This window comes from Mobula hypostoma, chromosome 12, assembly GCF_963921235.1.
Source record: "Mobula hypostoma chromosome 12, sMobHyp1.1, whole genome shotgun sequence".
Taxonomy (NCBI): Eukaryota; Metazoa; Chordata; class Chondrichthyes; order Myliobatiformes; family Myliobatidae; genus Mobula; species Mobula hypostoma.
Window position 1 is genome coordinate 94,939,192 of NC_086108.1, and position 15,243 is coordinate 94,954,434.

The following is a 15,243-nucleotide window of genomic DNA, read 5'->3' on the forward strand; positions in this document are numbered from 1 at the left end:
TGGCAAAGCTCACTCCATACAAATCTTTCACTCTTCCCTAGTAGTTTCATTAGGAGGAGAGCGATATCCGCAAAGTTTTTACAAAACTTGCGGTAATATTCCACCATTCCTAAAAACCTTCTTAAAGCTTTCTTGCCTGTCGGAACGGGAACCTCCGCAATAGCTTGAACCTTGGCCCCGACCTACTACATAACCAAGATAAGTAACAGTAGCATGACCAAACTCACTTTTAGCAAGCTTAACAGTAAGATTGGCCTTGGAAAGCCTGGCAAACAGCTTCTCTACTGCTGAGATATGTTCTTCCCAGGTGTCATTCCATACCACCAAATCATCAATATAAGCCCCTGTATTTTCTAAACCTCGAATCACAGAATTGATCATTCTTTGGAATGTCCCTGGAGCATTTTTCATTCCAAAGGATAAAACATTATACTCATACAGACCAGGTGGTGTTACAAACACAGAGATTTCTCTCGCCCTTTCTGTCAAGGGAACAATCTTTGGTCAATCTTTGTAAGGTATTTAGCCTTTCCAACCTTATCAATACAGTCATCCAGTCTTGGAATAGGATAAGCATCTGTTTTAGTCACTGCATTAGCATTCCTGTAATCAGTACAGAATCTCATGCTGCAGTCCACCTTAGGCACAATAATGCAGGGCGACGCCCAGTCTGAGGTAGATGGCCTAATGATACCGTCTGCCAGCATGTACCCAATTTCTTGTTCGGCTATTTTACTCTTTTCTAAGTCCATTTAGGAATCAGATGGCAGAGGGGAAGAAGCTGTTCCTGAATCGCTGAGTGTGTGCCTTCAGGCTTCTGTATCTCCTACCTGACGGTAACAGTGAGAAAAGTGCTTGCCCTGGGTGCTGGAGGTCTTTAATAATGGACGCTGCCTTTCTGAGACATCGCTTCCTTAAGATGTCCTGGATAGTTTGTAGGCTAGCGCCCAAGATGCAGTCAACTAGATTTACGACCTTCTGCAGCCTCTTTCGGTCCTGTGCAGTAGCCCCTCCATACCAGACAGTGATGCAGTCTGTCAGAATGCTCTCCACGGTGCAACTATAGAAGTTTTTGAGTATATTGTTGACATGCCATATCGCTTCAAACTCCTAATAAAGTATAGCTGCTGTCTTGCCTTCTTTATGACTACATCAATATGCTGGGACCAGGTTAGATCCTCAGAGATTTTGACACCCAGGAACTTGAAGCTGCTCATTCTCTCCACTTCTGATCCCTCTATGAGGATTGGTGCATGTTCCTTCATCTTACCCTTCCTGAAGTCCACAATCAGCTCTTTTGTCTTACTGACATTGAGTGCCAGGTTGTTGCTGCGGCACCACTCCACTAGTTGGCATATCTCACTCCTGTACACCCTCTCGTCGCCACCTGGGATTCTACCAACAATGGTTGTATCGTCAGCAAATTTGTAGATGGTGTTTGAGCTATGCCTAGCCATGCATTTACAGCATGGAAGGAAGCCATTGTTTCCCTGCTGAAATACCCTAGCTCTGACTTGATAACATCTCTGCCCTTTAACACACCCACCACCACCGCTACTTTATCAGTCACCTGTACCTAGCATCATTTTATGTGTGTATGTGTATAGGCTAATCTCATGTATTTATTGTGTTCTTTATGCTTACTGCTTTTTATCCAGAGTAACAACCATTTTGCCTTCCTTTACACTTGTGTACTGAAGAATGACAATAAACAATCTTGAATCTTGTAATCGCAGTATTAATGTGGGCTGTCTGATTAAGTTAGTGACCACTGGAGATTTGATGCCAAAAGAAAATGATCAGCTTCTATTTTGCTTGCCGTTCCTTGGCACTTTTGTAGCCTAAATCAACCCTAAAGGTCATCCAAGTCTGGCTTCAAGGAGCCGTGCACTACTTCATCAGCAGCTGCTGGAAACAGATTCAATTATAGCATTTGAAAAGAAATTTCAATAATACTTTGAACAGAAAAAACTTTGCAATTATTTTGGAATTAAAGCTGGAAATGATCTGGCACAGGAATGACAGTCAAAATGGCCTCGACCTGATTCATTGAGACTTGCCTTTCAGTTTTTTTCACAATACTCAACAGAGTAGAACAGTATGAACCTGATGAAATCCACTGCATTTAAAATAGCCCACTCACTGAGCATTTGGGCTTTATTTTTATGAGCTATCTACATATTTGTCAGCTATGCTATGTTTTAAAAGTTGGGGTGAATGCAGTCCTCTGTCATTTAAGAATCCGCTTAAAACACTACACTGTATCCAGGGTTTGAACACTATTTTTGTGCTTTTGTGACCAAAACTAAATTCAGCCTGAGGGCAAACCAGACATTTTATCAAGTGCCTGACTTAAACTGCTATTACCAATAATCATGTTGCTTGCTTTCTTAATTGCTGTGCTGCATTTAAATATGACCATTATAAATACAACCTATCATGCCAGATTTCTATCATTCTAATGTGTGAGGTTAGGTCTAGGTCTTGATAATTTGTTATTTTGTGTTATTTGGGAAATTTTAAGATTTTCTACAAAAGTAGTGGGATTAGTTACTTTAATTGGGCCACCATTAAAAAATAACAGACCCTTGCATTTAAACCTTTCTGAATCAGGTTTATTACCACTGACATATTGTGAGATTTGTTGCAGTACAGTACAAAACATAAAAACTAAAGTAGGTTACAAAAATAAATTGGTAATGCAAAAAATTTTATTTGCTTACCTCAGAATCAGAATGTTGCAATGTGCAGATCCCAATCTGGGGATTTCAGAGGGTAATTTATACCAGACAAACATTTTCCTGTGTCCTGACAAAAATTTATGTCACAACAAACATCACTAAAATCAATTTCCTATTGATCTCATTGTTGTACAATGTTTCCTTAATCACATTACAGCAATTGGCTGCATTTCAATAAATTGGCTGAAAATCCCTTTGAGTAAAAGGTACTTTAAGCAAATCTTCTTTTTGCCCCTTTTACTTCAGTAGTTCAGTCAATAGCACAGATTATAGGTACAAATCCTACTTCAGAAGAATGAAGTCTTACTACCTTCTTCCACCACCGACCCCCATACATACATACATATATGTAGGCATCCATTAGTCCCGTGAGACCATGGATTTGTGCCTTGGAAGGTTTCCAGGGTGCAGGCCTGGGTAAGGTTGTATGGAAGACCAGCAGTTGCCCATACTGCAAGTCTCCCCTATCCATGCCACCGATATTGTCCAAGGGAAGGGCATTAGGGCCCATACAGCTTGGCATCATATATATATAATACATACACAAGTGTGTACACTCCCCATACATACATACATACATACATATATATATACACACACACAAGTTCGTGTTTATGTGGCCGTTGGAGTATGGACTGAAAAGCCTGGTAGATGGACTAAATGCATAATTCTGATAGAAGGAGATTTATCTCCTACAATAAGCTGAAGCTATCTGAAATCCCTGGTGATTTTAATAAATTACCAGATACTTCGGGTCAAATATGGGACATTCCTGATACGACTATTTATCAACATCACTGAAATAATCAGCATGTTCTCACATCGCTGCTCTATGGCCAGAAGTGTGCAAGTTGCCTGCTGCTTTTCGTACATTGGTTTCACTTCACATACCGTAAGTGCTCGACTTATTAGGCATTCGTGCCCTGTGCAAACCCAGCCCCTGCTTTAATGATTCACAGAGTCACGTTCGCTGTTCTTTTTGTCTGCAGTTGGAGGGAGAAATTGTGTCGGCTAACTCCGGCTCCTTGGCCGCATTCCAAAAAGCTGCTGGATGGCAGTGCGCCTTTAAACGCGAAAAAGTGATCGGAGCCGCCGGAGCAGCAAATGACAGCTCCAGCTCTAAAGCAAACCAGCAAAGGAAGGAAATGAAGCTTCTAATGAGCACGCCGGGTACCGGCGGTGATTTGCGTGGGCTTTATTTAGGTGGCTGCGGACGCTATCAGAGAGAAACGATGAAATAGGGCGGCTGGAGTGGATGTGCTTACATTGCCATGGCGAGGGGACTGCTTCCCTGGGCCTCCCTGAGGAAGATCTGCGGCAGTCACTACTACATCCAGGTGGGTGAAGCCGTCTGCTTTGAGCCGGTGTTTATGTTCAGTGAAGCCGATGCCTGTTAATCCTCGGTTTATATCGGGAGGGATGGTCCGCGGAAAAGCGGAACGCAGGGCAGGAAACGCGGGAGGGAAGTTTGCGTGGATGAGGAGGAAGGGGGGAGTGGGTGTTGGCGGCGGCGGAGCGGGATCCGAGCACCTCCGGCGGTTTTCGTTTGAAAACGGTCGTCGGCCGGGCCGGACCGAACCCGACCGGCGAGGCGCCGTCACGTGAGGCGGCCGCGGTCTGCGCGCGCGGAGCCTGCATTGAATGAATGGCCACGGTGCAGCGCGAGCGGGGACAGCTGCAACCTCCCCTCCCCGCAAAGAAACCGGTCGTGCCCACTTCCTTCCACACACAGCCTCTTATTAATAGCTTTTGTAAACCTCATGCATTTTGTATGTACCCAATGCCGCGTGTGTGTATGTCTGTATCCTGTGTGTACACCAGGCATTTTGTCTGAGCGGCAACAGCGCCGTCTTTATCCGAAGTGCTGTTCATTTATGATATTATAAACGTTCTTTTCAGAATGTGTTGCTCTCCAATGTTTTGCTTTTATTCGGTTGGATTTAAAGAAAGTAAGCCAGCCGTCTGGACGGTCTCTATTGTCACGAGAAGTATGCACCAAAGGTTGATTTCTGTGCTGTAGAAAACAATGGGTATCCAATTGCATTGTAAATACTAACGCTGAGTTGGGACTTCTTGCAACGCAAAGCATATTTCGGAGTTCAAGGTGATCCATGTAAAATTGAATCAAGCCGACTATATCTTTGCTTGCAAAATGTGTTCGATTCTCTTTGTGGCATTGTTTGTAGTTGTGCTTGGGAACTAAATGGACAGTCAATATCCTTCCCTTCCTTATCCCTCTGGAAGTGACGCACTGGAACTATTAAATGTTCGGTGGAAGTATAGGATTTCATGGTTGTCATGTCATTTAAAAAAAACATCGGTCGGGTGTGCGGAGCATTCCGATCTCTGAGAAATGATCAGTTTACTTTCAGATTTAGGTGTTTAAGGAACGCATGAGAGGTTTGCACCCCTTCATCTGAAGAGTGGGTCAACCAATAATCAATTGACTATTATGTGAGCTTTCGAGTCAGCTCGGTATTTTTCGTCGTTGATTAAGACATGGAATTAACCAAACCAAGAGGAAATCCATCTTTAGTACCACTTGAGGCTGAGAATAAAATGCTGCATGCAGCCTGAAGGGGTTTCGCAGCGTAAATTCCTTGACTCCTGTGCTGATTGATCGAATCCTCTCCCTTGCACCGTTCCCCCAAGATTGACGGTACTAATCATACTTCAGGTGAATAGATTGGCACATAATTTTAAAACACTTGGTTTACGATAATCTTACCAATATAAGTAAGAGGAAAGCAGAGAGATTTTTGTTAGGAAAATAAAAATGTTTTATTTGATTTTCCCCTTGTTTTTTTAATGTCTCTTGGGAAATTTCTTGCACAAAAAATAAGTAGTTTAGCTCGTAATTTTGTTTATTTTCCCACCTTGCTTCTTGTTTGATTTCTGTTGTGATTTTTCTTCTCTCTCTCTCTAAATGGTATACTGATGCACATCTTCATTCATTACTCTCCTGTGTTTACCTCTCCATATTTGTTTTGGTAGAAATGTCTTGTAATCTGGTGGATTTGTCATGCTCCACATAGCACTGTAATGCAACATTAAGGGAGTGATGCTCTGCACTGTCAAATCTACTGACTTTTGTATAGTGTGTTTCTTTCTCATGCAGTTCTTCTATTATAAGGAGAAAATATTTCTAACAGAAAGTAGAAACCTCACATCAGCTGCAGCCAGAGTGCTTGCACCTTGGGTGAAGGGAGAGTGGGACCTTCCCTACTGGCACATCGTTATGTGCATCAAACCATGTGCAAGACCATAAGACATAGGACCAGAATTAGGCCATTCAGCCCATTGAGTGTTCTGCCATTCCATCATGGCTAAGTAAAAGACATTAAGCCTATCTGGAAGAGAGATGTCACAGTTATTGACATGCAGGATAGACTTTGTAGTCCATTATGGTTTGAACGCTCTGCCACATGAATCTCTTGTCTCTGGTGTCACAGAAGTGGCTGTAAATTCTTCGAATTATCACACTTCTCCCTTCCTGATGATAAAGGAAAGCAGAACTCTTGCTGACCTAAGAAAAATCTTATTCCCTAAACTGAAGGTAGTACCCTGATCTCACAGCAGTGCCTGGACCTCTGCTGTCAACCATGACTTCTGATTTGCCCTCAGAGGCACATTTGATAATGGTGATTACCTCAATGCACTTCTTTGTATGACCAGTTATCAATGTTAATCTGATGTTTGTAGTAGCTTCCTTCCTGAACACCTTCTGGTCAATGTTTTCAAAATAGTCCTGTTATGCTGAGGTTGCTACTTCTGTCCAAGTCGTTGTCTCCCTTTGAAATGGTTTGACATGCTTAATCAGTGGTCTGTGTACAGGAATTAGCATTATAGGTAAGTGGTCTGTATAGGTAAGTGGTTAGATTATCCAAGGTGGGGGTGGAGTGCAGCCTTGTAAGTGCCATACAAATGCACCGGAGAACATGATTGAGCCCAGGTCACTGGACTTGTGGGGCAGCAACCGCACTTGGTGTATGACCCTATTTCTTCTGTTCCCTCAATCGCCCAACTCAGAGGTGTATTCCAGTAGAACAATGTTTCTTTTCCACTTTCAGCACCAGTTTTTCTAAAGTTTTAATTTAACTTTGCAGTTTATAACAAATCATACTGTGAACATCTGTTAAACAGGAATCAAATGGATGTAGTCCAAACTTGCTTCAGTTGATGTTCTTACAGCATAGAGAACAACGTGAATTTTATCCCTTTAACTTGGGACTGGATTTGAATCCAATTCCAAAAATGTAACCAGTTTCCTCCCCTAACGCTTGTCAAGTAACCCCTGAGTTCCTTTTTTTATGTATATTGATCACTAGAACAAACTAACGTTAGTTCCATGTTTGACTTTCACTAATTCAATCTGTTCTTTGATCAGGGGTCTTTATAATTAAATTTGGGACTTTTATTTTGGATCTGTCTTCCAGATTTGCCATTTTGCATATTTCCATCAAATCATGTCAATGGTCACATTTTTCAGAAGATGAATTACCCACTTTGTTTGCCTTTTTCCATATGACATAAAATTAACATTGTAAATGTTTTGATGCTTTTGTGTTTCATCCTGTGCTTTAATAAAAACTATTTGCATATGATGCGTTTTGCAAAGTAGGAAAAGCAATCTTGAGGCATTTAACAGGAACACAATCAAATAAAATTTGACACTAATCTAGCTAAGGTTCCTGAGGGGCAGATGTCATAGTTGGTCATCGACGGAATATCCAAAAGAAGGGAAGTTGAATGCATAGCTGCCAGTGGTGATCAATAAATTTGGGAATGTTCAAAAGAGTGCAGATATCTTGAGTTGTAGGGATGATAGAAGTTGCGCCGATAGGGAAGGGTGATTGTTATGGACATATTTTGAAAACAAAGATGAAAAGTTTTGAACTGTCATGCACAGGATTATTCACAAAAATATCCAGAAGATTCAATGCATTGATCTTGTCAAATGATTTTAAAAATTGCAACCAAATTGGATGTTTTCAGCCTGAAAGGAGATAAATGATACATGAAACATTTTTGGCTATAATTTTCCATAAAATCATATTAATTGTTGTTTGCAAAAGAACCACAAGTTGAAACAAGAAAATGCAGATCAAGTAGAGGAATGTTCAGTGGTAGGAAAGAACAAAGATCTATTTATAGTGTATATTCCCAAAACCTCAAAGAAGCAGGACTATTACTGAGGTACTTTTAAAGATTCACTCAGAATACTTGTCCTTGATTGGTTGAGATCTAGAATATAAGAGCAGGAAGTTTATGCTCAAATTGCATACAATTAAGTTTTTAAGTATGGTTCAGAAAGATAGGAAGATGTGATTCGACTCAGATAGGTGGAGTAGAGATTAACAAGGATTTTGCCCAGACTGGAAATTTTACTAATGAGAAAGAATTGGATATATCAGAATTGTTTTAATTTGGAATAGAATAATCTGAAGTGCTTCTATACTTCTGAGGTGTAAGATGTATAGTGCTGTAGAAGAGAGAAACCAAGGAATATTTGTATATTGTTCCCTGAAAGTGGAAACACAGATGGTGAAGAAGGCAACTGGAATAATTCAACTTTTTTTTTGCTTTGATGGTCTGAGGTACTCAACTGCTTCAAACAGGCATCATTTATACTGGTGTCCAAGAAGAATGTAGTAACCTGCCTCAGTGCTTATCACCCATTAGCACGTGCATCCATCATGATGAAGTGCTTTAAGAAGTTGGTCATAACTTCATTCCTTCTTCTGAGGAGTGACCTGCATCTGCTCCAATTTGCCTACCTTCACAGAAAGGCGGCAGCAGATGCCTCCTCAGTTGCCCTTCGTTCAGCTCTGGAACTGAATGAAGTTTATGATCTAATGGAACACCTGGACAATTAAGATGCACATGTCAGAATGCTCTTCATTGACTACAGCTCAGCTTTCAACACTATCATCCCCATGAAACCCATCACTAAACTACAAAGCCATAAGATACAGAGGCAGTACTTGAACCATTCAGCCCGTTGAGTCTGCTATGCCATTTCATCATGGCTGATCCATTTTCCCTCTCAACACCATTCCCCTGCTTTCTCCCTGTAAACTTTCTCGCCCTGACTAATAAAGAACTTATCAACCTCTGCCTCAAATACACCCAAGGACCTGGCTCCCTGGCTCCCAAAGCCACCTGTGGCAAAGAACTCCACAGATTCACCACCCTCTGGTGAAAGAAATTCCTCCTCACCTCTGTTCTAAATGGACGCTCCTCTGTCCTGAGGCTGTGCCCTCTGGTCCCAGATTCTCCCACTGTAACAGACATCCTCTCCACATTGACTGTATTTAGGCCTTTTAGCATTCGATAGGTTTCAATGAGATTCCCGCCGTCCCCATTCTTCTAAATTCCAGCAAGTACCGGCCCAGTGCCATCAAACTTTCCTCAAACTTCCCTTTCTTTCCTGGAATTATTCTCATGAACTTTCTCTAAACCCCTTCCAGTGTCAGCACATCCTTTCTTTAGGAAATCCTGCACAAAGACTCACAAGTCTCTTTACACATTGGATTTTTGAATTTTCTCCCTGTTTAGAAAATAGTCTGTGCTTTTATTTCTTCGACCATAGTGCATGACCGAACACTTCCTGACACTATATTCCACCATCCACTTCTTTGCCCATTATCCTAATCTGACTAAATCCTTCTGTAGCTTCTCTGCTTTCTCAACACTTCCTCCACCTATCTACGTATCATCCACAAACTTGACCACGAAGTCATCAATTCTCTCATCCAAATCATTGGCATTTTACATAAAAAGAAGCGGTCCCAATACCAATCCCCGAGAACACCACTACTCACCGGCAGTCGACCAGAAAAGGCTCCCTTTATTTCCACTCTTTGTCTCTTGCCAATCAGCCAAAACTCTATCCATGCTAGTATCTTTCCTGTAATACCATAGGCTCTTATCTTGTTAAGCAGCCTCATGTACAGCACTTTGTCAAAGGCCTTCTGAAAGTCCAAGTACACAACATGCACCGATTCTCCTTTGTCTATCCTGTCTGTTAAATGGCCTATAATTTATTGTCTTTTGCTTCCATCCCTTCTTGAAGAGTGGGGTGACATTTGCAATTTTCCAGACCTCCAGAACCACCCCAGAATCTAGTGCTTCCTAAAGGATCATTACTAATGCCACCACAATTTCTTCAGCCACCTCGTCCATCAGGTTGGGTGTAGCCCATCTGGTTCTGGTGTCTTCAGACCTTTCGGCTTCCTAAGCTCCTTCTCCCTAGTAATAGCAACTGCACTCACTTCTGTCCCCTGATACTCCTGAACTTCTGAAAAACTGCTAGTGCCTTCCATAGTGAAAATAGAGGCAAAATACTTTTTAAGAGGTAGTAATGGAGGATAATTTCCTTATCCTCCTTTACTACATCTCTAGCATTATTTTCCAGTGATCTGATATCTAATCTCACCTTTCCTTTACTCTTTATATATCAGGGCAAAAAAAGTTTAGATGTCTTCTTTTGATTTTATTGGCTAGTCTGCCTTCATTTCATCTTTTCCCTCCTTATGACTCTTTCAGTTGCCTTCTGTTGGTTTTTAAAAGCTTACCAATCATCTAACTTCCCATTAATCACTATCACTCTGATTTTCATCCTCCTGCCAAATTAGTTTAAACTGTCCTCAACAGCTGTAGCAAACCTGCCCACAAGGATATTGGTCCCCCTTGGGTTCACGTGTATCCAATCCTTTTTGTACGGGCCATACCTTTCCCCCCCGCCCCCCACCACTCCAAGAGATTTATTCTATTGATCCAGACATCTGAAGCTCTGTACCAATTCCTCAGCCACGCTGAAGAATCTGTCAAATCATTCTATTCTTAACCTCACTGGTGCATGGTGCAGGTAGCAAACCAGAGATTACTACTCTGGAGGTACTGCTTTTCAGCTTTCTACCTAACTCGCTAAATTCTGTCTTCAGAACCTCTTCCCTTCTCCTATCTATGTCATTGGTGCCAATACTTACAAAGACCTGTCTTCTTACCATCCCTGTTTAGAATGCCATGGACCTGATTCAAGATGTCCCCAATCCTGTCACCTGGGAGGCAACGTGCCATTCAGGCATCTCTTTCACGTCCACAAAATCTCATGTCTACTCCTCTATCAAATCCCCTATCACTGCAGTCACCTTCTCACTCCCTTTCTCTGAGCCAAAAGCTCACCAACACTTGCCTCTACCTGTATGGAGCCTCCTTTTGTCAATTTGTTTGGGCTGCTAGAAAAAGCTTTAAGTCTGAATACTGCTAGGTTCAGGTACAGTTACTCCCCCTCAACCATCAGGCTCTTTAACTTCACTTTTCCTATCACTGAATGGTTCCCACAAACTATAGACTCGCTTTCAAGGACTCCTCATCTCACGTTCTCAGTTTTTATTGGTTATTTACTGTTTTTTCTATTTACAGTTTGTCTTTTGTACATTGGTCGATAATTCACCCTTTTGGGTGCAGTCTTTCATTTATTCTGTTATGGTTCTTGGATTTGCTGAGTATGTCAGCAAGAAAACAAATCTCAGGGTTGTACATGATGACATATAGAGTGCCTATAAAAAGTATTCCCCCCACTTGGAAGTTCTCATGTTTTTATTGTTTTACAACATTGAACCAGAGTGAATTTAATTTGACTTTTATTGACACTGATCAATAGAAAAACTCTTTTTATGTCAAAGTGGAAAAAAAACTCTGCAAAGTGATCTAAATTAAATACAAATTTAAAACTCAATTATTGAATGCATAAGTATTTACCCCTCCCTTAATATGACACAACAAATCATCACTGGGGTAGCCAATTGATTTTAGAAGTCAAATAATTAGTTAAATTGAGATCTGTTTTTGGAGACCTATGTGCAGTCAAGGTGTTTCAGTTGATAGTGGTGTTAATACACCTGTATCTGGAAGGCCCACCTGCTGGAGTATCAGTATTCTGGCAAAAACTCCACCATGAAGACAAACGAACACTTCAAGCAACTCCACAATAAGGTTATTGAAAAGCACAAGTCAGGAGATGGACTTCCAAGTCACTGAATATCCTTTGGAGTATAGTTAAGTCAATCAAGTTAATCTGTCTAGAGCAGGCTGTCCACAAAAACTGAGTGACTGTGCAAGAAGGGGACTAGTGAGGGAGGCCACCAAGAGACCGATGACAACACTAGAGGAGTTTCAAGTTTCAGTGGATGAGATGGGAGAGACCACGCGTACAACACTGTTACCTGGCTGCTTCACCAGTCGCAGTTTTATGGGAGAGTGGCAAAGAGAAAGTCACTGTTATTCAAAAAAAACATGAAATTTCAGCTAGAGTTTGTCACAAGGCATGTGGGGGACTCTGAAGTCAGCTGGAAAAAGGTTTTATGGTCTGATGAAACCAAAATTGAGCTTTTTGGCCATCAGACTAAACGTTATATTTGGCGTAAGCCAAACACTGCACGTCATCAAAAACACACCATCCCTACCATGAAGCATGGTAGTGGCTGCAACATGACGTGGAAGTGCATCACTGCAGCAGGCCTTGGAAGGCTTGTGAAGGTAGAGGATAAGTGAATGCAGCAAAATACAGGGAAAACCTGGAGGAAATCCTAATGCAATCTGCAAGAGAACTGCGACTTGGGAGACAATTTGTTTTCCAGCAAGATAATGACCCCTAGCATAAACCCAGCGCTTAAAAAGGAATGACTTAAAAACAACAAAGAGTGTCCTGGACTGGCCAAGTCAGAGTCCAGACCTGAATCCAATTGAGAATTTGTGGCTGGACTTTAAACAGGCTGTTCACTCATGCAATCTGACAGATTGTAGAGAAATATGGGGGGAAAATTGCAGCATCCAGGTGTGCAAAGCTGATAGAGACCTATCCACACAGACTCAAGCCTGTAATTGCTGCCAAAGGTGCATCTAGTAAGTACTGATTTGAAGGGAGTGAACACTTATGCAATCAATTATTTTGTGTTTTAATCTTTGTGTTTAATTTAGATCACTTTGTAGAAATTTGTTTTCGCTTTGACACAAGAGTATTTTTATGTTGATCAGTGTCAAAAAGCCAAGTTCAATCCATTGTGATTCAATATTGTAAAACAATAAAACATGAAAATTTCCAAGGGTGATGCATACCTTTTTATAGGCACTGTATGTACTTTGATAATAAATTTACTTTGAACTTTGCTTTCCTGAGACAGCTAAGGAATTGAGGATATATAAAAAAATCATTTTGAACCTATGTATTCTCTGGCTAAAAGAATAATTGGGACCGAATAAGAACTCTGTCTTCAGCAGTTAGCTAAAACCGGCTTATACTAGTTCTCCCTTGGTTTGCAGAGAGATATTGAGAGTTTAATAACATTGTACACTGTACCCTCGTTTGAGTAGGGAGAGGAGGACTCACCAATAAGGAAAAATGAACATCCATCTGTAATTAAGTCAGGGCCTAGCAAAGGGAATAACTGATAAGGACTGGACAGCACATCCATCTGTAATTAAGCCTTGATCTAGTGGACTGTCTTATCTGTAACTAAGTTTCTCACCAACAGACTTGGTGGGCGTATCAGTTCAAATGACATCTTGCTAAGTAATGTATGGGGCTTACTATGTATAAATATATGGCTGTAATTGGAGAGGGGGGCCCACTTGTTGGATGGTGGCAGTACTTGCGTGCCTTCCCTCTGACAACTGGGTCTCAAACTCCTGCAGGAGGGTGTGCAATAAACTGTTGTAACTATAAGAAGTTGGTTTCCTGAGTTTTATTCAGATTCAATTTTAACACAGCAGGTAGCAGGCAGTCCATGAGAGAAGAGACTGTGTATCGTAATTTACTCAGTCCCTTGTGTCCTTTCCTGTGTTCAGGAAAGTTTCCTTAATCCATATATAGAGGTCCCAACTAGAGAGAACATGATATTAGATCTCCTGCTGGAGAATAATTCAGGGCAGGTCACAGAAGATTGTGTAGAGGAACACTGCATCCAGTACTCAATTTTCCAGTTACTGGAACCACCCCAGAATCTAGTGATTCATGAAAGATTATTACTAATAACTCGACAATCTCTTCAGCTACTTCTTTCAGAAACCTGGGGAGTAGTTTCAAGATAATTATAGATAAGTATATTGGTCTGGTCCTCTGGTTGAGATTCTAAATGGAGAAAGGCAGATTTTTGTTTTGATGGTATCAAAAAAGATCTGATGTGTGGATTGGGACAGCTTGCTTTCTGGCAAAGGTGTGCTTTGTAAATGTAAGGCTTTCAAAAGTGAACGTTTGAGAGTACAGAGTTTGTACATCCCTGTCTGACTAAAAGGCAGGAATAATGGGTTTGGGGAACTTTGGTTTTGAAATGTATTGAGATCCACTTAAGAAGAAGGACGTACATAGCAGGTATAGGCAGGAAGGAACAAATGAAGTACTTGAGTATAAGAAATGCAAGAGAAGAGGGCATGAGATCACTCTTACAGCCAAGGTGAAGGAGAATCTCAAAGGCTTCTACAGATATATTAAGAGCAAAAGATTAGCAAAGGACAAAATTGATCCTCTTGAAGGTCATGGCAGCAATCTATGCATGGAGCTGAAGGAGATGGGGGAGATTTTAAATGGATTTTTTTTGTATATGTATTTACTTGGGAGATGGATATAGAGTTCATAGAAGTGAGGTGATCCGTAGTGAAATCATGGTCCTTGTACAGGTTAGAGGAGGAGATGTTTGCTGTCCTGAGGCAAATTAGGGCAGATAAATCTGCAGAGCTTGACAAGCTGTTCCCTTGGACATTGTGGGAGGCAAGTCTAGAAATTGCAGGGGCCCTAGCAGAGGTATTTCAAAGGCATCAAAGTATGTATACAGTATACACACCTGAGATTTGCCTTCCCGCAGACAACCACAAAGAAAAGAAACACCGTAAAACCCTTTTAAAGAAAAACCTCAACAACAAAGACCATCAAACAGCTAACATGCGAAAAATAAAAAATCATGCGAACATCAAAAAGCGAGCGAACAACAGAGCTTTTAACATCAAACTGCAGAGTCCCCAAAATGGTCCAGAAGCCACAGCCACTGAGTCAATTAATAAAGTGCTGTTTTGATGGCTGCAGGCCACAGTGCACAGAGCCAATACATGCCAAAGTGCCTTGATCTAATTGCACAAATAGTTTCTAAAAAAAAGTAAACAAAAGCACATGGTCCATGAACTGCAGTGTCACCCAAAAGTGAGATCATAGCCATGAGCGCATTCAGCACTGAGGATACTAAATGTTAAAAGCAGAGTCCCCCTAAAATGAATCCGCATCCACGAAAGAGCCCTGCAGCGTAGGACCCAAGTCTCCTGCGCCTCACGCCAACAGCAGTGAGAGGGAGATCGGTCAAACGCAGACTGTGCAACACTGAGCACCTGTTCATTTTCTGCTCTCGTCCTTCTCGATGTTAACCTTGGCCAATTGTTTTAATTGGGGCGGAGTAATGAAGCTGACTGTGGGTTTGTGCTCCATTATTGGGGATCGATGGCTGCCCCTACA

At 41.4% G+C, this 15,243-nt stretch overlaps 1 protein-coding gene across 1 annotated transcript in view; it reads left to right on the forward strand.

Annotated features, from left to right (window-relative positions):
• The first annotated feature begins 3,786 nt into the window (after nt 1-3,786).
• Nucleotides 3,787-15,243, forward strand: part of dipk1aa (divergent protein kinase domain 1Aa) — a 72,275-nt gene continuing 60,818 nt past the window's right edge. Inside the window, exon 1 of the mRNA XM_063064645.1 lies at nt 3,787-4,078. Coding sequence (XP_062920715.1) covers nt 4,013-4,078 — 66 coding nt within the window. The 5' untranslated portion in view covers nt 3,787-4,012. The remainder of the gene's footprint in view (nt 4,079-15,243) is intronic.